This window comes from Ovis aries, chromosome 1, assembly GCF_016772045.2.
Source record: "Ovis aries strain OAR_USU_Benz2616 breed Rambouillet chromosome 1, ARS-UI_Ramb_v3.0, whole genome shotgun sequence".
NCBI lineage: Eukaryota > Metazoa > Chordata > Mammalia > Artiodactyla > Bovidae > Ovis > Ovis aries.
Window position 1 is genome coordinate 214,311,294 of NC_056054.1, and position 24,498 is coordinate 214,335,791.

At 34.7% G+C, this 24,498-nt stretch overlaps 1 protein-coding gene across 5 annotated transcripts in view; it reads right to left on the bottom strand.

The window, feature by feature from the left end:
- The window catches only part of NLGN1 (neuroligin 1), a 784,978-nt gene that overhangs the window by 507,594 nt on the left and 252,886 nt on the right, over positions 1–24,498 (bottom strand). For all 5 annotated transcript variants that reach the window (XM_060393563.1, XM_042234322.2, XM_060393549.1 and 2 more), the window contains one exon: positions 19,886–20,038. In XM_060393563.1, the coding sequence (XP_060249546.1) occupies positions 19,886–20,038 (153 nt within the window). The remainder of the gene's footprint in view (positions 1–19,885; positions 20,039–24,498) is intronic.

Below are 24,498 nucleotides of genomic sequence, written 5' to 3' on the forward strand. Positions count from 1 at the left end.
CCAATCTATTCTCAACACAGAAGACAATGTATGACAGTCAAAAAAGTAATTCAGGGCATGGCATCATTGCTCAAAACTCTTCAAAGTCTTTCCATATTACTCAAAGGGTAGGGACAGGGGTGGATGGGCAGGGAGCAGCTACATTTCCTCCAATGGCATCTCTGCATCATCCACCCCATCCCAGTCCCAGGGCTCATCTAACTTACTTGGAGGCTGATCTTCTGTCCCTCTTGCAGCTCAGTTCCTTTGCTTTCCTTCTCTGCCTAAAACCCTCTTCTCTAGATATGTAGTGGTGCAGACTCTCCATCATATCTTTATTAAAAGCCTTCTCTGGCCACTCTATTAAGATTCACTACTCCTTTTCAAATTTCCCACCTACGTTCTATGATGTATTTTTTTTTCCTCAGTGCTATCACAATCTGACATACTCCATATTTTGCTTACTCATTTTTTTATTGTTTTCCTCTTCTCACTTGAATCTGAGGTGCATCAAGGGAGAGAATTTTGTTACTTGTTTGCTTCTGTCTCCTCAGTACCTAGAAGAGTATCTAGCATGGTAGAGTCATCTGTGAATATCAGCTGAATGAATGTCGAAGGACTCCTACCTGAGAATCACCTATCTTTATCACATAGAAGGGATCTTTATTTCTGGACATAAACTCTCAGCCTAGTTTTTCAAATCTCATAAATTTCTGAAAAACCTACAAAATAGTTTAAGTCCTGAAAATCATGGCAGAATTCACACAAGAAGAAATCTGCAATGTCAAAATTAATAAGCATTTATATTAGTATCTACATAATATGACAGTGACTCAAATCATTCTATTATATATTCATATAATGAAGAAGCTTCAATCATAGGAATGATTTTGGCAAATTGAAGATTATAAAAACTATAAAACATCCTTTAATTTTCTTTTCTTTAGATAACCAACATGTTGTTTGATATTTTCTCAGGGTCTATAAAGAAATACTCGAAGTCTTCAGTTGCTATCCTTTTGCTGTCCACACATCCAAATTCTGGGCAGTCAGATAAATTTTTATGATCCCCCTTCTCTAATTTTCAGTTTTAATACTAATGAGCAGCTTAATGTTCCCTGCATGTGCTGACCCTCAACTCTTCTGGACCAACTGTTTCATATTCATTCTTTAAAATCCAGCTCAGGCACCCTTTCTCCTCGAACAGTTTTCCTCATTGATCCCCTGCCTAGCTATGAGATAAGAACCAATTGTGTGCCCCTAAATAGCCTAAGCTTATTTCCATCCCTTCACTAGAATGCTCATCTAATCTTGCAGACCCTATGTAACTTAGATTTTGCATCCTTGTCCAAATTCTATTTCTATCAGTCTACTCTGATATGCTGTGCTCCAGTGCCACTGGTCTGTTTTCTATAGACTTGTTCCTAAGTCATTTCTGATTCTTTGAGACCCCAAGGAAGATCCTCTAGAGAAGGAAATGGCAACCCACTCCAGTGTTCTTGCCTGGAAAATCCCACAGGTGGAGGAGCCTGACAGGCTACAGTCCATGGGGTCGCAAAGAGCCTGACATGGCTGAGCAACTTCACTTTCTTTCCACGGACTGCAGCACACCAGGCTTCCCTGTACTTCACTATCTGCTGCAGTTTGCTCAAACTCAAGTCCATCGAGTCGATGGTGCCATCCAACCATCTCATTCTCTGTCACCCCCTTCTTCTCCTGCCCTCAATCCTTCCTAGCATCAGGGTCTTTCCCAATGAGTTGGCTCCTCCCATCAGGTGGCCAAAATACTGGAATTTCATCTTCAGTATCAGTCCTTCCATTGGATATCCAGGGGTGATTTCCTTTGGGATAACAAATCACAGTTTGAGGAACTTGATCCTTCTTGGTCCTTCTGCACAATGTTGTGTCCCAGGATCTTGGAATGGATGGCACCTCAGGTCTCAGCAGGAGTAGCCCCAATCTGCACAGTCTTTTCAGTCACCTACTCTAAAGCAGCTTGTCAAACTCCATTTCTGAGCATCATAATGTTTTATCTTTCTCACAGTACGTATTGCTCTCTGATATAACTACTTAAATTTGTCTATACGCTATATTTATTCTCATGTAGAATAGAATCACTATGAACCAGAAACTTTGTCCTGATCCCTATTATAGGACCTGGTGTCTAATAGGTGATAACTAAACACTTGTTGAATAGGTGAGAGGAATTGTTTACCAATAGAATTTACAAGTTTAAATATCTTTTTCACAGATCAGCAAGCTTCTCAAGAGCAGAAAGATTATATTTCACTCCTCTTTGTACCCTCAATATCTAGCTTAGGATAAATTAACTATTTAATTATTGTTTTTCAAAAGAATGAATCATCATCAGTATTTTCTCCAGAAGCCCTTATTTTCATAACTGCAAACTAGCTTTTTAAAGAAACATACTCAGACCGAACTTTAGAATCAATCTCTGAGAAATCAGACACATAAAGTTTAAGTGTTGCCTTAAATGACAAAAGCATCATGACTGAAACAGTAATGGCATATTTCTTTGCTTCCTGATGTGCACCAACTCTCTTGCAGTTAAATGGAGGCACATCACTTGTTGTGACCAACACCATCAGCTACTTTGACCTGAGGCAATGAAAAGGCTACGTACAATTCTATGATCTTTAGCTGGCCTCGGAATAAAAGAAGGCCATGTATTGCGATGGCAGAGACACAGATTGAAATTGACATAATCTGAGTTATGAAAATGTCACACAGAGGACAGATGATCAAGAGAGTTGCCTGTATCTGGAGAAGAATTTGAGTGAACAAGAAAAAAAAAATAGTATGTCATATTAAGTGATACTTTGATTTAATTCCTGGAGCAAAACTTAGCCTATTTGGAGGAACAGAGAAACACTCTTCTATTTAGACACACACATAGTGAATAGTCAATGTACTTTTTGTAATTAAAAAAATACTCTGAAATTAAATTGCATGAATTCGTCAACTTTTTGAATTAATATGTCTCACGGGTACAATTATATAATAAATTTAGGAGCTGAGTGCATATTTTCAGTGAGGCGGCTTAACTTTGCCTCCTTCCATCAGACCCTTGACTCAGAAAGCATTGTATTTTGCTCAAGAACGATGACCTGTGTAATGAAGGAAAATCATAGTTTAGCATTAGGCTCTCACTTAGCTATCTACAGAAAAATTATCTTAGAGTGGGAGGTTAGTAACCTTTCACCTAGGAAACCTCAAGTATTTTAGAAATAATAGGATCAATGAAATAATTTGATAATTTGAATAATCAAAAGGAAGCAAATGGTGATTTCAATTTTATCATTTCTTCGATCTAATCTTCATAAATCTATTTCCCATTAGTGGAAAAGAACATATCAAACACCATATTAAAAAAGATCATTTTAAATGGAGATGAGCATCCGAGATAAATGTGGCTGCAAAGTTCCTGAGATTTGGAGAGAAAGGTGTAAACACCAATTATTTTTGACTGATAAAAGGCCTCACATTGAGGAGGAAATAGAATAAAAAGAAAAATATTAAATAACAGAATACGTTTTACTGATATTAGCCACTATAAATATGATATGGCCAAGCAAAGGATATAAAAAACACAATCAAGCTGAAATTTTTGAAAAATGTCATATGATTATGTTTTCCCACCATGAAATATGAAAAAAAGATCTTTTAAATGTTCATTATCATAATGACATTTGCAAAGAAGTAGACTTTATTTTTAAAAATAAATGAAACTCAAACTTACAACATGTTGAGACATCACTTAAAAAGTTTTTTTCTTTTTTGACTAAAAAGCTTTCTCAATCCCTTTCAACAGAGTTTCATAATCTGAAGTGCAATAAAGCCTAATTTGAATTTTTATAAAGTGAGTGAAACGAGGAATATTTTTAAAACAGAGATCCTAATTCCACCACTCTTGCATTTGTTCTTTGGCTGGCACAGTTTTCTGTGCTCTTCTCTTGGGCACAGTTTGAGGAGGTTTAAGTGGCTACTTGGGTCCACTTTAAGGCTGCAAGATTGCTGGATGGAGTTTTTATATACTCACAAAACTGAAAGAACCCATATAAAGTTTCTAGTCTGCTTTAAGAATACCATGGGGCTCACTGTTAGACAATGAAAGATATTTCTAGTTACTTATATTAGATATATTGAAACTACTAAAAATGGTCAGTAAAAGAAAAACACTCAAACCGTAATATCAGTACATTATATCACTAAAGCATACTCCTTATGATAAGGAACATTTAAACTTCTATCAGTAGTCTTCATAATGGGAAGTGCTTGCCTAAGGGAGTCACAGTGTAATCCAAAGGATTGGAGGAAAAAAACAACAAAACATATGTTTACATTAATCTTTTGTAAAGGAAAAAGAAATCTAACTTTTCTGATATTCAGAATGACATGGAAGCCTTCTCCCTGGGTCTGTAGATCAAACACACCAGGTAAGGGCACAGGTCACGTACACCTGTCCTATACAGTGCATGAAGAGTCCTGAGGCAAGAAGGATATTGCTTAACAGTCTATTATGCCCTTTTTAATTTTGTTGTTCTAGGGCATACTGCACATTACATCAGCTCAGTTAGATGGATTTATTGTTTACATCATCTAATTGTAACAAATCTAACACTCACAAGGGGCAGGTGGCTTCAAAGGGTTCCTACAATAAATATCCACAGATTGAAGGTGTTACAAGTACAAATAAGCCACAAAACTGACAAAATGGCACTTCTTTTTTCTGTTGAGAGCCTTAGCCAAATACATTCCAAAGCAGAAACCATGACAGTTTAAATCTAATTAACCAAAATTCAGTCTTTACAATTATCAGGATTTAAATATACTATGATTAGTAATGAACTGCTACTTAAAAGTACTTTGGTGTCTTTGTGAATCATCTTTTTCAGTCCTAACAGCCATTAAAACTAAGCATTAGACTAATCCTAGAAATAGTCTTCCAAATATCTGTATGACAAAGTATGAAACTAGTATTTTAAACATCACAATGATTTTTAAGCACATGGCTTTTAAAATGCATCTAAAAATGAGTAACATAACCATTCTTTTAAAATGCCATTTCATCTTTAAAACTTGTCTTTTATATATTTTTATGATATAGATAATATATTAGGACCATAATATATGCATATATTGGAGAAGGAAATGGCAACCCATTGCAGTGTTCTTGCCTTGAGAATCCTGGGGACAGGGGAGCCTAGTATGCTGCCATCTGTGGGGTCGCACAGGGTCAGACACGACTGAAGCGACTTAGCAGCAGCAGCAGCATATGCATATAGATTACAAATATAACCATGAGCTGAGGAATCTTGCTTCAAAAATGTATCCTAACAGAGTATAATGAAAAAGTAAAGAAACAACAGTCCAGAGTAATAGTACCTAATGTGGTAGCCACTAATGACAAGTAACTAATGAGCACTTAAAATGTGGTTTGTGTCACAGAACTAAATTTTAAAATTTAATTTAAAAAACAAATCAGTGTCAACAGCTGTTTTCTGTTAAACTCAACTGTACTATTTTGGTAGGAATACCTTTTACTTTATCTATTGGAAATAAGCATATGAATTGAGATGTTCTGTAAGTGTAAAATATACACTTTATTGCAAAACAGAAAAAATACATAATGTCCATTAAGATTTTGTTTATTCCACCTAAATATCATAGCATTTTGATTGAGTAAAATAATAAGTTGAATGAAAAAAATTAAATGAATTTTATCTGTTTCTCTGTAGTTTAATGTGGCCACTATAAAAGTGAAAATTATATATATTGATTATATTATAATGAAAATAGTAATTTCCTCATACAAAACAAATATCCATTAGCAAATTTACCTATATAATGTATATATACCTTAAGAACCCATCTCTCTATATGCTTTGTTTTCAGCATCCCTTGTCCTGACCTGCTCTGTATTTGGAAGTTCTATTTTTGCTGGCTGTAGCAACAGGTCTCGAGGATAGGTAACCCCTGGAACAGATGAATGTAGGTTAGTAGAGCACACCAAAACAAGGTACACGATTAAGCCTAAACTATAGGGGTTGGGCTGTTTATTTTTATGTTTTTTACCATAGAATTCTATTTATATAATTGTCCTCTGAAAAAGAAACAACACATGTAAAGCTTTTTTTGAAAAACTTAATGCCTAGAATGTCTTTGGTTTCTCTGAATAGTCATGTTTCACCATCCTTCTGTTATTAAGAAATAAAGAAAACTTGGTAGAGTCCCAGCTCAGAGCCCAAATTATCAACTCTGGAAATGTTTTGAGACTATGTCTTTTCCCCTTTTCCATGCCTTCTATTTTTGATAAACTCAATTCATTATTTATATGTAACCATATTTTATTGTATATGCTCTGATAAGCTATCACAAATACTTTCTAAAAATGGAAGGGTAAAAATAGGTGTTTATTTAATATGTAGCTAATTACCTTTGTAAATATCAAGATTATGTAAGTCATGGTAAAATATTACTATGGAAGTATGCATTTACTATTCATTTCAATGTGGAGTAGCCTGGAATTAGGGAACTGTTATATAGATTTGCTATGGTCCCTATAAAGAAGTTTTTCTAGAAAATTAATCCAAATATAAACTGTAGACTATAAACAATCTGCTTTGGTAAATATTACATATTGATCCTAAAGCAGAAGGGTTGAACATACACTCTGAAAAAAAGAGTTTCTTATGACTTTAAACATGTTTAAATTACGGCATGTTTCAAGGGAAAACATTATGTAATGAAGCAATGTTTTTATTCATGTTTAAAAGGAATAATAAATATTTCTTAAAGTTTATAATATGAAATGAAAAAAAAAAACTTAATTCCAGCACAGTTAGAAAGCTTAAGAGTTACATATTTTCTATCAGAAAAACTGTTCCTAATTATGATGATGTTAACACAAAAATCCTTTTAAAAACTTCTTTTTGTTTGATTGTGTTGTATATTCTCTATGAGAACTAACTTTTCTGGAAAAGATGTTTTTCAAAGTTCAAATACAATAAGCTAGCACATACCGGAATAGAAATTAATATTTCTCTTGGATCTGTCTTATCTCAGGGATATGCCTCAGCTCTTTAGAAAGAGTTTCTAAATGGTGACTTTATTATCGGTTGAGAAATATAACTTGTCTCATATATGCAAATTTTTTCTAAGAATAATATCTAAACCTATGGTCCTAATTGCACTTTTATAAAAAAAATGGATCAGGATGCAGTTAATCAATAGTTAGTTTATGATCTCTCAAGCCACCACTGTCTGCTCTTGGCAATAGTTGAGTCCCTGTAAATCAATTCAAGATAGGTAAAGTATCAAAAGGCAAAGTCTAAAATAAATTACAAAAAATATTTTCCTTTTGTTTCCTCTTGCATTTACAAAAGAGCAACTCAAATCTGAGTTTAAAAAAATTTATATAGATTGCATAGCCCATTACACACACAGAGTCCATAGTTACCATTTCTGCCATTTGTATATATTTTCATTCAAAGACTGGTGTTTAATACTGTTTTTATGTTTAATGCTCAGGAGCACCAATCTTTTTACTTATTCCAAGCTAAGCAGGAAACAGAATAAAGCAAATATTAAATGCAGGGTAAATGGAGAAATTGAGAATCCATCATGGCTCACCAGTAAAGAATCTGCCTGTAATACCACACAGGCTCAATCCCTTGTCAGTAAGATCCTCTGGAGAAGGAAATGGCTGCTGCTGCTAAGTCACTTCCCAAGCAAGAATATTGGAGTGAAATGGCAACCCACTCCAATATTCTTGCTTGGGAAATTCCATGGGCAGAGAAGCCTGGCCAGCTATAGTCAATGGGTTCACAAGAGTCAGACATGCCTTAGCAACTGAACCACAACCACCAAATGCAGAAATCACTTACCAGTTTCCAATAAATTACAGCTTTCATGTATTACAGTAACAGTACACAGTGTGCTTCTCCAGAGGATACTTTTCTTGCCACTGCTCCTGGGGGCAAAATACCATTTTGCTACCATTAACAAGATCTAAGTCCATTCTAAAGGAGATCAGTCCTGGGTGTTCTTTGGAAGGAATGATGCTAAAGCTGAAACTCCAGTACTTTGGCCACCTCATGTGAAGAGTTGACTCATTGGAAAAGACCCGGATGCTGGGAGGGATTGCAGGCAGGAGGAGAAGGGGACGACAGAGGATGAGATGGCTGGATGGCATCACCAACTTGATGGACGTGAGTTTGAGTGAACTCCGGGAGTTGGTGATGGACAGGGAGGCCTGGTGCGCTGCGATTCATGGGGTCGCAAAGAGTCGGACACGACTGAGCGACTGAACTGAACTGAACTGAACCACATTTATATACACTAGACACAAGGCTCATGTATGCACATAAGTAGTACTCTTCACTACCTACATCCACCATCAGCCACCTTTACCACCTCGTCTGTACTCTAAGATATGTATATCCCAAGAAGAGGAGACAGTGAATTAATTCGCATGTTTATTAGTGAGTTTTGAATTATATATGCAGAGTACTTACTAGTCTGAAGCATATTGGAAAACCAAATAACACAAATTGTTTATTTCTAGTTTGGGTTGCAAGGCAGCTACTATATTAAACAGTTATTACATTCAACAATAAAAAGTAGGATTGGCTTTCTGCATGCCGAAGTGAAAGCTATGGAAGCACAAAGAAGAGACAGATCTGGCCTGGGTTAGCTCTGCAGAAGGTACGGTGATAGTTGAGTCTGGGGGATTGGGCAAAATGTGGCAAGTAAGACATTGGAACTGATCCTGGTAAGCTATGAAGAATTTAGCCTGGATTGTGTGGACAGGACTTTCCAGAAATGAATAAAAGATACAGTTTGCTGAAGAGAAGAGCAACATTCCTTAGCAGACCTGAATGGCAGGAAATATCTGGAATGGATCCTAGAGTTAATAAGAACCATTTGGAGATGATGATCAGAGGAAAACTAAAAAACAAAAATTAAAACTGAAAAAAAAAAGCAAAAAATGATACTTATATTTATAAGCTATTTTGCCTGCCTGTGGTGTGGAATGAAATTACGTATAAATTTGAATCTAGAGGCTAGAAGTTCAGCTGGAAGACCTGGGACCCAAGGTGAACAGTCAGTAGCAATAGAAATAGAAAGATGGAAACAAATGTAAGGAATTAAAAAAAAAATTAAATTGTACCAATTAAAAATAGGAAGACAAAGGAAAAGGAGCAAAATTTGAATGTTTATGAAGTAGTTCAAGAAAAGACTTTAGAAAGAGAAAAGAAAGAAAAAGAGGAAGACCTCCTGAGATGCTCCGGCGGATGGAGTTGCAGTACGTTTAATTGCAAAGCAGTGAAAGTGAGTGGGATTTCGAGAACCCTGGCACTAGGTCATGGGAAGGTGAGGGAATCCTGACTCAGTCTCATATAGAGGACTCATCAGAGCAAGGAAAGGATCATTTGCTCCTTTAGCAAACTAAACCGCAAAGCAAAATCCAAGCCCAACTTATTTGCTTGGAACAAAGAGAAAAAACCAAACAAACTGATACTGGATGAAAAAAAGAGCACATTCCATTTGATAATAATAATAATAAAAAACAATAATGCCTTAGTACTTTGCATAGACTATCTCAGGGATATAAGGCTGATGAAGGAGGACACTTGAATTGTCTCTGAAAAGAACAGTGTCCCGCTCTCTAAGGATTCAGTAGCTAAGGGCTAGTCACTCTGGTAGTATTCTTTCCTGGTATATTTGCATTTCACGAACCAATTTTGCTCACTCAATTCTGATAGACAACTTTGCCTGACTAATTGTGAGTGATCTGTTTGTTTGTTTGGATTTTTGTATTTTTAACCTAGCTGTTTGTTCAAAGGACTTATTTTGCTTCTAATTATCTTACCTCTTTTAAAATTACTTCAAAATATTTCTCTATCTTCCAATACTTAACTTTGAAAATACACGGAGAGAAACACAGACCAAAAGCTACAACTGTACTAGCATACAGGCCTTTCCAGAATCCTTCAGTCTACATTTTATCACAAACATTTTTTTTTTTTCAACAGCCTATTCTTTTTGGAAATACAACTCAACAAAATTTGTGCTAATAGTTTTATTTGCTTAATGGCATTCTTTTTACTCACTGTGAGGTTTAGAAAGGAAGGTTTCGGTCTGACTTTTTCTAACAATGTAACACAGACCCCCAACAACGAGGAACTGATAGTGGGCCGTAACTTATGTTCATGGAATAAGTTCATGGAATTAAGTTCATGGAATAATGTTCATGGAATAATTCAATAACTGAGTTAAGATTATGGTCTCTGGTCTGAAAAGGAAACTCACTATCTTTTTGTTTATGGACTAGTGAGTTGCAATCCTTTTGAGTACCTGAAAATAGTAGCCCAATTCTAGTCGCAGACCACTGTAACTAGAAATGAGGGAAATGTTTCTTCTATGTTCTGAGGTCTTATTCCAAATCACTGGTTTTAATGAAATCATAAATCACATGCTTCCAACCTCATCACGGAATTTTTTTTTAATCTCTTTTTTAGGACAACCAAGAGCTTCAGTGAGGTCATATTAACAACACAGAAACTTAAATAAGACAATATTGGCTTGGGAAAAAAATTCTTTCAGGTTTTTCCATAAACATCTTAAGGAAAAGTCTGAACAAATGTTTTGGCCAACCCAATAATTTATTGCACTTTCTTGTACAGGCCAGTCTCTGGAATAATATTGATCATATTAATTCATATTCCTCAAAGCAGGAATTCAGTAGAATTCTCCATAATGATGACTTGATTCTTTCCATTATCAAAAAACGGAGGCAAAAGCAGCAAACCCCGTGATGCTCTTCATATAAAAGACAAATTCCCATGCTCACCTGAGTCAGGCAGCACTCAGTTTGTGCGTCAATCCTTTATGAGCAAAATATCTGTCTCATTCACAGAATTTGCCAAGCATGTCACTTTAATGAGGCACAAGACATGGTTGTTCTTTTTTCTGTATCTATAACAGAATGTCAAATTTGATCAGGGTTTAGGCCTACTCAACACAGTTTTTTAAATGCAAATCTAATCACTTATCTGCTCAATGCCCTATCATTGTTTCTCATTGTTATTGAAAGTCCTAAATCTTTAATGAAATGCTGTGTGACCTGCCGCCTGTTTTTAGCCTTTTTTTGACACTGCTCACCCCTTACTCAAAGCATTCCTGCTAGCCTTGCTCATATCTTTTAATATGTGAAGCCTCTCTCTTCCTCTGGATTTCACTCAGACTCTTCTCTCTGCCTCAAACTTGGCCTCCCCCACCCCATGACCACATCAGATCAGCACTTATTGACTCTTCAGATCCACTTTACATTTATTTAATAAATCTTTTCTGAGAAAATACCATGTGCCAGGGATTAAAACAGGATCCCCAGGTGGCTCACTGTGTATAAAAATCCACCTGCAATGCAGGAGACGCAGGAGACGTAGGTTCGATCTATGGGTCAGGAAGATCCCCTGAAGGAGGTCATGGCAGTCCACTCCAGTATGTTATGCCTGCAGTCCAAGTCCCCACAGCTGAGAGAACAAGACATCCACGGCAATACAAACGCAAAAAGGGAATTTATTACTAGCTCGAACCAGGGCCCTGGCTACATCCAACACAGCGGAATAAGGACAGAGCCCCGAGTCCCGTATTACAGTAGTATTTATAGGTTTAGGACAAAGACAGGGAATTGGCAAGGTTGGATTGGTTACAAGGGTTTCTTTGCATCTACTAATTGGCTAGATTTTCGCCCGCGCGGGCTTTCTTAGGAGATTTCTATCCCTGTCCTGATTGGCACAGACCAGGCTACGGGGAGCATACTGATTGGTCGAGTTCTGGTGCCAGCGGAGGATGATCTCAGCTCCTCCTTGGCAATAACTCAGCCCCTCTGTAAAGGAGACTTAGGCCTGCCTTGGCCTCCTGAAGCCTGTCATGGCGCCTGTTTGGTCCTAACAAGTATTCTTGCCTGGAGAATCCCAAGGACAGAGGAGCAAAGGTTTGGACATGACTGAAGCAGCAGAGTACACAGCACATGGGGACTAAAAGTAGCCTAAAGAGATTTCAGAGTGCTGGAGAGTAAAAAAATTTTAAAATTCAAATATAAATAGGAAGTAACTGGGTATGGGCTTCCCTATTAGCTCCGTCGGTGAAGAATCTGTCTGCGGTGCAGGAGACCCAGGTTGGACTCCTGGGTCGGGAAGATCCCCTGGGGAGGGAAATGGCTACCCACTTTAGTATTCTTGACTGGAAAATCCCACGGACAGAAGAGCCTGGTGGGCTACAGCCCATGAGGTCACAAGAGTCGGACATGATTTAGTGACTGTTTCATTCATTCACTCACTTGGGTATGATTGATCAATGCAATAGAGAGAATTTTAAAAGGTAGGTGACTTGTAACATGGTGACTCTTTTTAGGCTGGATAAACATGGACAGTCTCTCCAAGAAGACATTTTAAACCAAATCAGAAGAATAAGCAACTGGCCCCATAAAGATCTGATGCAGAGGGAACAGCAAGTATAATATCCCTAAAATGGGATGAGTTTGGTGTGTAGGAAGAACAAAATGTGATTGGCATAGAGAGGAAGAGCATTTTGAGACCAATTAAGGGATACATATACAAGAAGTACAGATACTAAGTGATACAAATACTTCTTCACACAGGGTTCTGTGAGACAGAGCAGGGACAGAGTTTGTATTCTATTCTCAGTGAACAGTGGGGAAGCCAGTGGAGGGTATTAAGCAGAAGAGTGAGCTGGTATAATTTATGGCTTAAAAAGATAATTTGATTTTGCTGTGTGGAGAATGGATTATAGGTAGGGAGCAAAAGTGAAAGAGATAAATAATATAAGAGTCTCAAGGAGAACTGGCTTAGTTTGGCAAAGGGAGAAATGGAAAGGAGACAGATCCAGGATGTATGTTGGAACAAGTCACTGAGAGAAGTTGATGAATTGGAGGTTCAGCCTAAAGAGAAGACAAATCGGCAAGTCTGCAGAGGTTTTCTTTGCTTGTCCAGATGGATGGCAGTATCAATGCCATCCGTGCGGGGTTGTGCTCAAGAGAAGACCATCTGGGCTAGAATCCTGGTTCTACCACTTAACACTCTTTGACCTGTATGAGTATGAACTAGTTACTTAACCTCTCTACTCATTTTTTTCTGCATGTATAAAATCAGGAAAATAACAATCCTACCTCATAAGGTTATTATGGGAATTTAATAATCAAATCCTTGGATTCTCCAATGGGGAGCCAAAAAAAGAAAGTGATCTATGCAAACTGCCCAAAATAGCTTTTGGAATTTTTCAATGAATGTGACTGTGATGGTTATTACTGTTGCTGCAATAATTACTATAACTTAGATGTAAAAGGCAAATATGCAGACCTGAGAAAATCAATATATTTCAGCTATTAAGTTGGAGATTTTCATTAATTGTTAGAAATATCAGTGGGTGGAAGTACATAAGTCTGATGATTTGAGGAACAGTCAGTCCTAAAGATGCAGTTTGGAAGTCACTATTTATAGATGGTATTTAGAACCACAAGAAACACCTGGAGAAACAGGCAAATTTGACCTAGGAGTACGGAATGAGGTAGGGCAAAGTTAATAGAGTTTTGCCAAGAGAACGCACAGGTCATAGCAAACACCCTCTTCCAACAACACAAGAGAAGACTCTACACATGGACATCACCACATCGTCAACACTGAAATCGGACTGATTATATTATTTGTAGCCAAAGATGGAGAAGCTCTATACAGTTAGCAAAACCAAGACCAGGAGCTGACTGCGGCTCAGATCATGAACTCCTTATTGCCAAATTCAGACTTTAACTGAAGAAAGTGGAGAAAACCACTAGACCATTCAGGTATGACCTAAATCAAATCCTTTATGACTATACAGTGGAAGTGAGAAATAGATTTAAGGGACTAGATCTGATAGACAGAGTGCCTGATGAACTACGGATGGAGGTTCGAGACACTGTACAGGAGACAGGAATCAAGACCATCCCCAAGAAAAAGAAATGCAAAAAAGCAAAATGGCTGTCTGAGGAGGCCTCAGGGAGTTGGTGATGGACAGGGAGGCCTGGTGTGCTGCGATTCATGGGGTCACAGTCAGACACGACGGAGCGACTGAACGGAACTGAGAACCATGAATAAATTCCCCTATGGAGACATGGTAAGGAAGGGAGCCAACACATCTGCGTAGAGGCACTTCGATATTTAGGTATTAGGGTAGGAAAGAGCAAAAGGAGCTGAGAAGGAGCAGATAGTTAGGCAGGAGGAAATTCTGGCATCACGCAAACAAGCATACACGAAAGGGACTAGCTAACTGTGTCCTGTGCCATACAGAGATGAGATAAGGTAAGAATAGAGAAGTGACCAATGGAATTGACAACCTCTAAAGCTCCTATCTATCTAAAGTTTTTTTTTTTTTTTTTCCAAAGGACAAACAATATCTCTACTTCAGGAGATCATTTAAGCACTCAAACTAAAATTGATTACCATCCAGCCCCTATTAAAACTCAGTTAGCACAACTGGTATTTGAGAGAAGAAATCTATGGACCAAGTTAACTATCATTGCTTTATATTGGTTTTTAGTTCTAGTCTATTAAATGTGAAACCACCAAATGTCTTACTTGAACTGCATTTGGTTAGTTCTTTGCTAAAATGACACTATAAAAGTTGCGGACATTTATCACGATGTCTTTGGCTTTCACAGAGGGTTAGCATATAAACATATGCTGAGAATATTTCTATGTCTTCTAATGGCATAAAGACTATCACAGGATTCCTATTTTTTTTTTTTTTTTAGTATTCCAATTACATACAACTCATGATAAATTTCTCTGTAGTATACTGTAAAAACAAGTTCTGTGTATTTTTCTGATATACATGTTTCCTTTATCTCATAATAAAAATTATGAGATTCAATCCATTATCCTTTTTACTTTGCCTCTAAGCAATTGGAATATATATTTATGTTCAATCCCAGTATATTTTCAAAGCCTAAATTTCTGAATCTTTTCTCTATAATATATGCATTCAAATTCAATATGGTTTTATCAACCTATGTACATGTGTGTGTTTGTCACAAATTGCTTCCAATTTTTTGAAGGAGAAAGAGTATAAGCAAATACAAATAAAAAGAATGTCCTTCTTTCTTCATTTAATCTCATCCTTCACAGTTTTGCTCAAATACTACCAAGTCCATGAAAATATCTTTGACTCTTCAAGGACAGATTGATTCCCTCTTCTACCTACTAATAACACATTTGGATGACAGTGTGATATTAGTATCATAATATATAATATTTTATTATATTATATATATATCAAAAATATAAGGTCATATTTAGAGTTTGTTTCTTTCAGGCTTCAGAGTCAAACAAATTTTAAAAATGCAAAAAATAATGACAAAACATTGAGTCACTTAAATGAATATATTTTTCTTTTTAAATCATGATCATTACCTACACTTTAGCAAATCTGCTAAACTTCTCAGATTCAAATAAGAATCTCATCACGGTATCATGTTGATCCATCTGATATTCTATGTTTTCTTTCTTTGTTGTTCTGAGTTTTTATATATCAAGTGACCATGTACATACAAATCAATTAATAAATATGTTATTATAAAATATGAAGTAGAATATCAATATTCTTTATTGATTGCCTATTTCCTCCCTCGATTAGATTGAAAACTCTTTAAAGACAAGGATTGTACTATTATTATACTTCTTAGAAGATATACAGTGCTAGAAACAAGTGTTATATATTTGATGACCAACAACTCCAAATTTATATTTATTTCTTTCATTTGTCTCATAATACTTGAAGCATTATTATCACATAGACATTATACTTATAAGAATTAACAGGTCTCACAACAATAGAATAAATATCAACTTAGGTTTTCATTAAAATTTATATTCAGTAATGTTAATAAAAGTTTGTTTTAATTGACTTAGTCTTACATGACATTATAAAGTTAGTTAAATATACTTCTTCAAATATAGCTGGTAAATGAACTAGCACTTAATTATTTTTTCCATAGATGGGTAGTAGAGACATTAGATTACTAAGCAAAATATTTAATTAGACCCTTTACTAAGAGGTTGCCAAATGTCCAGAATTATCAGTAGCTCTGAAATATTTGAGAGAATTTTTTCTAAAATAAATCACGTGTTTGAATTATGAATGCATAATTGCCTCTAAAATATCCATATCAAAATAAAACTATCTTATTATATTTCCATCAAATAAAAATCTTATATTTGTCTAAGATCTCCACAGAGATAATTTTTAAATTATTTTTCTCTAAAAAACAATAATTTTATTCGAAATTTAGAGAGGGGGCTGAAACACATTTTTAACACTAAATTAGTTAATGTATGCTTCCATTTTTAAGATTTGAAAATATATTTGGATGGTTTCTATTTTCAAAAATTATTGCATATCTCCTCTTTATACAGAAGAATTTATTTCATATTCTCTTTCAATGCTTGTCCATAAGTACATCATATACTTATCCTATGTAAAATAAAGAATTATTTAATACTACTTTCCTCTCTTAAGACCACTTAACCAAAGCATTTCTCACTGTTTCCAACATTATAATTTTTATTCTGATTTTTTAACCATATACTATTGATAGAACACTAAAAATAACTATTAATAATTATTTTAAAAACATTTTAAAGAGCAATTGATATAATATGTATTAGATAACAGAGGACAAAGAGTTAAAATGAGGACAAAGAATGCATATAACTAAAGTCTAAATTTTTACTAAAAGAATGTGACACTGAATAAGATACTGTTGCGGAGAACTTTAAGAGAACCTAAGGAAGTAGGTTAGCAGGCAGAATCCTCTATACTCTAGCCTTTCTTCCTTCAACCTTATTATAGTTTTCTTATCACCACCAATATAGCATTTTCAATGCAATGATAGAGATAGTCTGCATTACCATTTCAAAGAAAACGAGGACAGGGTCTTGGTTGGGAAACAATGCTATCATTGGAGGTATTTTTTTTCCTTCTATGCTAATTCTACTTTGCAACAAACAAAATATCTTTTTTAATATAAAATACTTTAAACTGCGAACTTGGCTGCTAGATATCTGTATGAAATTTTTGACAAACATTATCACATTTTACTTTTGGCTAAAACAAACTTGTAATAGTTTTCCTTTGGGCTGGCAAATTCAAAGCAAAACTAATTACATTACCTGTTTCAGGCAACTTGATATTTTTTGTCAATCACCTGAGATCAAGTCTCATAATTAGCCAATGTATACATTGGACCCCAAAATTCATTTCCATAACACCGAAACTTGAAATCAAAACACAGCTCAAGATATATTCTGACATGTGATCAAATTTTATTTTCTACTTAAAGTCCCAAACTCTCCCAAGAGCCAACTAAATAGCAATACTTTTGGATCCCACACCCAAGAAAACTTGGCTTACCTTGTTACTGTTAGACAAAGTATTAACAACAGCTAAAACCCTACAGTCTGTACTGTTGCAGTCCCCCTGGTAGATCAGCTGTTGATCTGGTTGTGGCATAACACACATGCGAAGTATGCTGAAGCAAATGTTTTGATAATATACTCCTCATGAATTAATTCACTTAAATACTTTTTCTGAGGCCCAACATATATTTTAGGAAGTGACCAGAAAATATCAGTTCTAGAGCTAAGGTTCCAAAACGCCCCTAAAAATGTTTCACTAACAAAGTTTAGTACTTTATCAAGTTGAGAGGAGATCTATAAAGGGCAGATAAACATTAGGGTATGATGTCTCTTAGAGGAACAAAGGAGCCCACTAAAGTTTAAATCCTAAATGTAGCAGAGTCAGAACAAATATTTAACACTGGAAAAATTATCCATTATCAACTGAACACTGCCTGCCATTATACAGATCAAGTTCGTCATTTTTTAACTGGTGAATCTTTTGTCCTGAAATCCAATCATTTAGAATACGAATTTAAAGAGGATACAAACAAAGATCAAAGTCACGTCATAATCAGTTCCAAATGAATTTTTAAAAATGGGCGTAACTTGTACTAGCATAACAGCACAAGTTATTCTATGAGATCTTTATGTGAATATAACCACTCATAGGCAACATAATGTATGGCCAAAAGATTTTTTAAAATAAAATCACTGTATATAACTATGCAGATGTTCAAGTCCTTGAAAACACTATTACCATAATTTGGCATCTAATTTTGAATTTTCAATTGGAAAACTAGTCACTGCATCGATTTTCAATTTAAGAAATTCAGAAAAATATGAGAATAATAAACATTAAAGACAATTTAGCTATAAACAGTGCCATACTTAAAGTTACATGCATTAAAGATAGTGAAGATTCTCACATTCAAATCTTGTCTAAGAAACCAATGACAACACTATGATATTTAAGATTAATTTGAGAAGATTATTAGTAACATCTCTTTATATATCTTCTAACATGGAGAGTTTTCATTGGCGTGAGGTCATTCACCCCTATGTAGTGAAATTATAATAACATCTGAAGCAATGCATGATTACATATGATGGGTACTTGAACTGATGTGTATTTGAACAATGCTACAGAAATATTTTATACCTACATTGCTGGAGTGTATCTATTATATTATCCACCATACTCCAAATTCAAAACAGCACACTAGAAATAGATCAAGTCTCACTTTGCTTTGCTAACACATCCCCTTCCCCAAAACATACAACCTTGATTGACAAAAATTATTCCTTTTTATATTTTGAGATTGGCATAAACACAGAATTATGATTACATACAAGAGATTAGAATAATAATAATTAACACTGATGAGAAATATAAACTGATTCCCAATGTGGCTAAAATAAATGATATTAACAATTATTGTGAAGGAGAATATAATTCAAACTTGTCTTTCAAAATGTTTCAGAGTAAAGAATGAGTATAGTATCTCTTTGTGCCCAAATAACAGAAATTATAACTTCTAAGTGCATAGTAAGAGATAGGACTTTGATCGATTAAGATTTAAAAAACAACTTCTTGTAATAATTGTACTCTTAGCAAGTATCTTTAAAACACCACAAATAGAGGAGTTTTATTAAGTGATACAGATTTTTTTACTCCTTAATTGTGATAATACTATAAAAAATAAACTTATACAAGTAGAACAGCAAGTTTATACTGATTTCAGGGTACTTGATAATTTATTTTAAATAATAACACTGCTCTATAATTTTCTTCAAGAAACAAAAGATCTACAGTTTGATTTTGTTTCACATGCATATACATTATCGAACACATTGACACTTTGTGAAATCAATGAATGTTTTGCAAATCAAATAGTTCAACAAATGACATCTAAACAAAATATTTCTAATTGCATGTGATAAGCTAAAAACAAACAAACCTACACAGCAAAGGCAATCATTTTCCAAAGCTAGTCCGTACACATATTCTTGAAGAGAATATAAACTAGTTCCTATGTTCCTGGCAAACCTCAGCCAATTTTATAGCATTGTAAAAAAGAAATGCAGAAGAGAGAAAAATCTGCCCAGAGACTTAATTCTTCTTAAGAAAGGCCCTGCCATTGCTACTTTTCACATTTCTATACAGCCAAGCTAAGAAGAGCATTCCTCAACGATGTGAATAATTCCATTACCTTTTATCATTAAATATCAAAACTAACCCTAGCTGTCTTTTGTCAAGTAATATATGAACATTTATAGAATTAATTGAAAATACAAAAAATTTTGCTTCAAAATCAGCAAACATAGAACAATGACTGAAAGGAAGCAAAGCAAAACAAAACAAGTCAAAACAAAATTATCATATCTTCATGGAATGATGCTGAAAAAACAACCAAGAAACTTCTTACCGAGTACCCCAAGTCGATAGTTGACTGTGATGACGATCACATTGCCATAACTTGCCAAGACACTCCCATCATATAAATTTCCAGTCCCTTCCATATATGAGCCACCATGGATGTATACCATCACTGGTTTGGGACCACCACTGTCCCGAATATCTGAAAAACAAATGATTGGCAACTGTTCTTATCCTCTACATGCATAATGAAGCAGAGAATAGATTTTCCAATTTAGAAACAAGAGGGCATGATTTTAAAATAATTCTTTAATTTGTTGTCTTCGTTAAAGTGTTTCTTAAGCAACTTGTATTAAGATCTATTGCTGAAAAAAGCAATAAATATTTGTTGTTTTCTTTCTAAAATTTTGTTAAATATGATAAAACTGAATTACAAAATTTGGAATAATTGAGAGTAGGTGTGAATTTCAGTGCTATTTTTAATTGATTTTTGATGTGACAGTAGAATTAAAGAAATAATAGAATGATAATGATTCTTAAAACTTCTTTTAACAATTGTTTAGACTTCCTATGGAATTTATGAGCCAAAAACTAAGGACAATGCTATCACTGCTATTATGAATAAAACACTCTTTTCCCCATCTTAATTATTGTAAAGATTCATATTGAATGCATCATAATTACACTGAATAACTTATCCTCCAATTTGAGAACATAATTATAACATTATTTTACTGAATTTGAAAGAAATATCATTTAACTATTCAAGTACTATCAGATGAATTGTAGGCAATAGGGTGCAAAAATCTATATTTTTATCTTTGTTGCATTTAGGGGACTTTCATTCAAATGATATTTTTCAGTTCCATTCAGGTCATCTGTTCATTCAAATTATCCTTATCCTTTGAAAGAAGAAAACTGACTGACACTTTGGCTCTACGATTTTGTCATGTAGACATTAGAGAAAATACAGCTAAGTTCAAGTGAACAATTCTAAAGTTTACAGTGAAGTTGAAGTGATTTCTACAGTTCTAAATTTTAATCAAATGTATTTGCTTTTCTAAGATATTTACCATGATTATGTAGCTTTCAACAGGGTCTAGAAATAATATATAAGGGAAACACTGGATAATTTTAAATGATAAAAAAGTACTAATTTCTGGAGACAAAAAATGCTAAATTGTATATTGGTTAACATTGGAAGTGAAGTCACTCAACCGTGTCTGATCAATGGACTGTAGCCCCTCAAGCTCCTTTGTCCATACGATTTTTCGGGCAAGAATACTAGAGTGGGTTGCCATTTTCTTCTCCAGGGGCTCTTCTTGACCCAGGGATTAAACTCAGGTCTCCTGCATTGTAGGCAGACTCTTTACCACCTGAGCAACCGGGGATCCCATATTGGTTAACAAGGTTTTAACTGTTATATAAATTGAAATATTATATGTGTACATATATCTGTATGATTATGAATATGTACATACTTGAAACACTATTATATAATAGCCTATGATCTCTTCTATCCACAACTGAAACCAAATTACACCATGTGTAATCTTTCTTTTTTAATGTTAATAGTAATAAAGTGTCATTTAATATGGCTTTGTTTCTTTGCTTTTGACATATTTTATCAAACAAATCCCCTACATCATAACAATTGAGGTTTCAGCTTTCAGAATAGACTAATATGATATGAACTCATTGAAAAAACTAGTGATAATTTACAGGCTGCTTTACATTGTTTTTTAAAAAGGTGACAAGTAGAAATGTGTCGATTTTTTGACTGTAATAATAATTTTTTTCAATGTAAATCATTTTAAAATCAGGAATTGTAGCTCAACTTGTTTGTCCAGATTTTCAAGTTGGAGAAATAGCTAATTGCAGAACTTAGAGACATTTTTAAATGTCTAGTTTAAATTTGACTTAATATCTAATATCACTATGAGTTTATCATACTCTCTCCTTCTCCCCACAAATGTGTACTTGAGAAGTGTCTTATTTTTAAGTGGTGAGAGGAGGATACTCTGACATAAAGACCATCTACTAGACACACCCTACATTTAGTGAAAAAACCTAAATGTATTTTCTCCTTAAATCCGTGAGAGGGAAAATTATATTCATTCATTTGTAAGACTTGGGGAACTCATAGAGATGTTAGGCTTATAGAAAGAAACAATTCTGAAATTGTCAAACTCTGCTCCTTAAATGCCTGTTCACTGCACACTATTTTAGCTTATTTTTCTAGTATGGCTGGCACTGAAGAAGCAATAATAAATTATTAAATCGAAATCATTAACTGACTATTCACAGCAGACACTGTACTTTGCTAATTGTATGCTTGGAGGTAGCACAGAGGGAGGCTGTTTCAGAATTCTTCTTTAATTAAAATTACATAGAATTACAAAGCACCAACTGTGAACAGTAATGAAATCTTGGTAGAACCATTCTGTTCACCTGGAGAACAATACAGGCACACATTGAGAAGACCTGCCACATCTTATACACCTAATATAGCAGAATGGAGAAGACAGTGCCAGAATACACTGAAAATATGACAGTAGATTCTAGGAGGGATTCTAAGTGGCATCTCTCTAGTTTTCTTTGAAAATTAGACTTGAAAGGATTACTGATTGATTGGGCTGATTCTAATTTCCAATTTGTCTTTCCAAACTTCTCAATGATTTCAACTTTGCTTAAGTGCTTGAATGTGTCCAGCAGTTCTTTTCCAGAAAGTTCTATAAAATTCTAATGCTGTGTTCTAAACAATATTTATTTTTGCTTGAAGTAACCTTGAAGTTAATGCTAGATAGTATATTAATCACCAACATAGGCAACATTCTTGTACATAAAAACTCAGTACTGCTAATAAAATTTGGGAAATGCCATATTTATACTATAGAACAATTGCTAGCTTTTGATAGTGCTTTATCAGAATGGCTCACCTTTAGTGGTTCATTAAAAACTTTACTTTTGATAGCATTTTATCACAGGGTTCATCTTAGATTTTACTTTTCCTCATAGTCTACAGGTCTTTTCTGATGTAAATATAAATAGTAAATTGTTCAACTATAATAAAAATAACAACATAACAATAAAGGTAGATAGCTTAATATAAATATAAATTTTGATTTTATAAAGAACTAGACTCTATAAATGAAATTGATATACCAGATAACCTACTATTGAATACTATCAACTAACGCCATCATTTTAATAATAAAATTTGGAATAGCCACGTGGTCTTTAGTGCAAATATATTAGGTGTAATAATTTATAATGAATTTATTAGAGCCATATTGTCCCTCTACTTTGTCTCATATGTTCCCTTTGAAATTAAGTGCATTTCACCTAAGATATCTGACTTTGCCTGAATAGCTGCTACTGACCTCACTAAAATCAAAAGAATACTCTCAGAGACTAAAACACTAGCTCAGGTTTAGTAAAACTACAAATATGCCTAAAGTATGCTTATATTTTCTGTTATTTACAATGTCTTAAAGTTTTGCTAATCATCTAGGTCTTTGAACTAAGTGGGAAGAAATACTATACACTGCTGATTATTTTTATTCTAAAATTTTTACAGTAAAAAGTTTTTTTTTCAAGTTATAAACTAACAAACTGGAAACTGAATAGGTATTTTGATTTTAAATTTTAGTAACTATTTTATCTTTCTGATAAACAAAAAATTTAGCAAGTGCCAATAGCTCTGCTGCTGCTGCTGCTTCTGCTGCTAAGTCGCTTCGGTCGTGTCCAACTCTGCGCGACCCCATAGACCGCAGCCCACCAGGCTCCCCTGGGATTCTCCAGCCAAGAACACTGGAGTGGGTTGCCATTTCCTTCTCCAGTGCATGAAAGTGAAAAGGGAAAGTGAAATCGCTCAGTCGTGCCCGACTCTTCGCGACCCCATGGACTGCAGCCCACCAGGCTCCTCCGTCCATGGGATTTTCCAGGCAAGAGTACTGGAGTGGGGTGCCACCGCCTTCTCCAGCCAATAGCTCTAGAGCAGTCAATTGGGATTTATTTTTGCCTGACAACCAATATTTGAAGTCATAATTCCCTTTAACAGTCCTGGTGAATAATTATTAGTCACATAACTCCTTGAACATGTTTACTGGTTTCTTTTTTCTTAAAGGACTCATGAAGTTTTTAATTTCCCATAATTTAGAATTTGGGGGCCTCTAACAAATTTAAAATTGGAGGGTATTGCCTGAATCAAATCTTTCCCTGATACATTTAAAGGCATTTCAAGAAATTTTTTGCCCTCTACTCATTTGATGAACTTCAGTTATTATTCAAAGGTTTTTATCCTGGAGGGTATTTGAATTTATCCTTATCTTCTAAACAATTACCCAAACAAAACAGAGGAATAAGAACCTGGATTGATTTCTTGGACTCTACATTTATGAGTATTTAAAAATATTTACTGATTTGGTAACTCTTAGGATGACTGGCTTAATACTCAACCTAAATACTACCTGCCAATTTAAGTTGGGGTTTAGGATATTATTAATGGTTATTTGAAATGTTAAGTATGCTTCAAATTATGTCTATGAGATATATTTACATTTACAGAGCTTAGTTCACTGTGGTTGCTCAGAGGTATCACTTGTAAACAGGTAAATATCTTACTTGATGCTCTTTTACCAAAAGCAAAAAGAAGCAGCA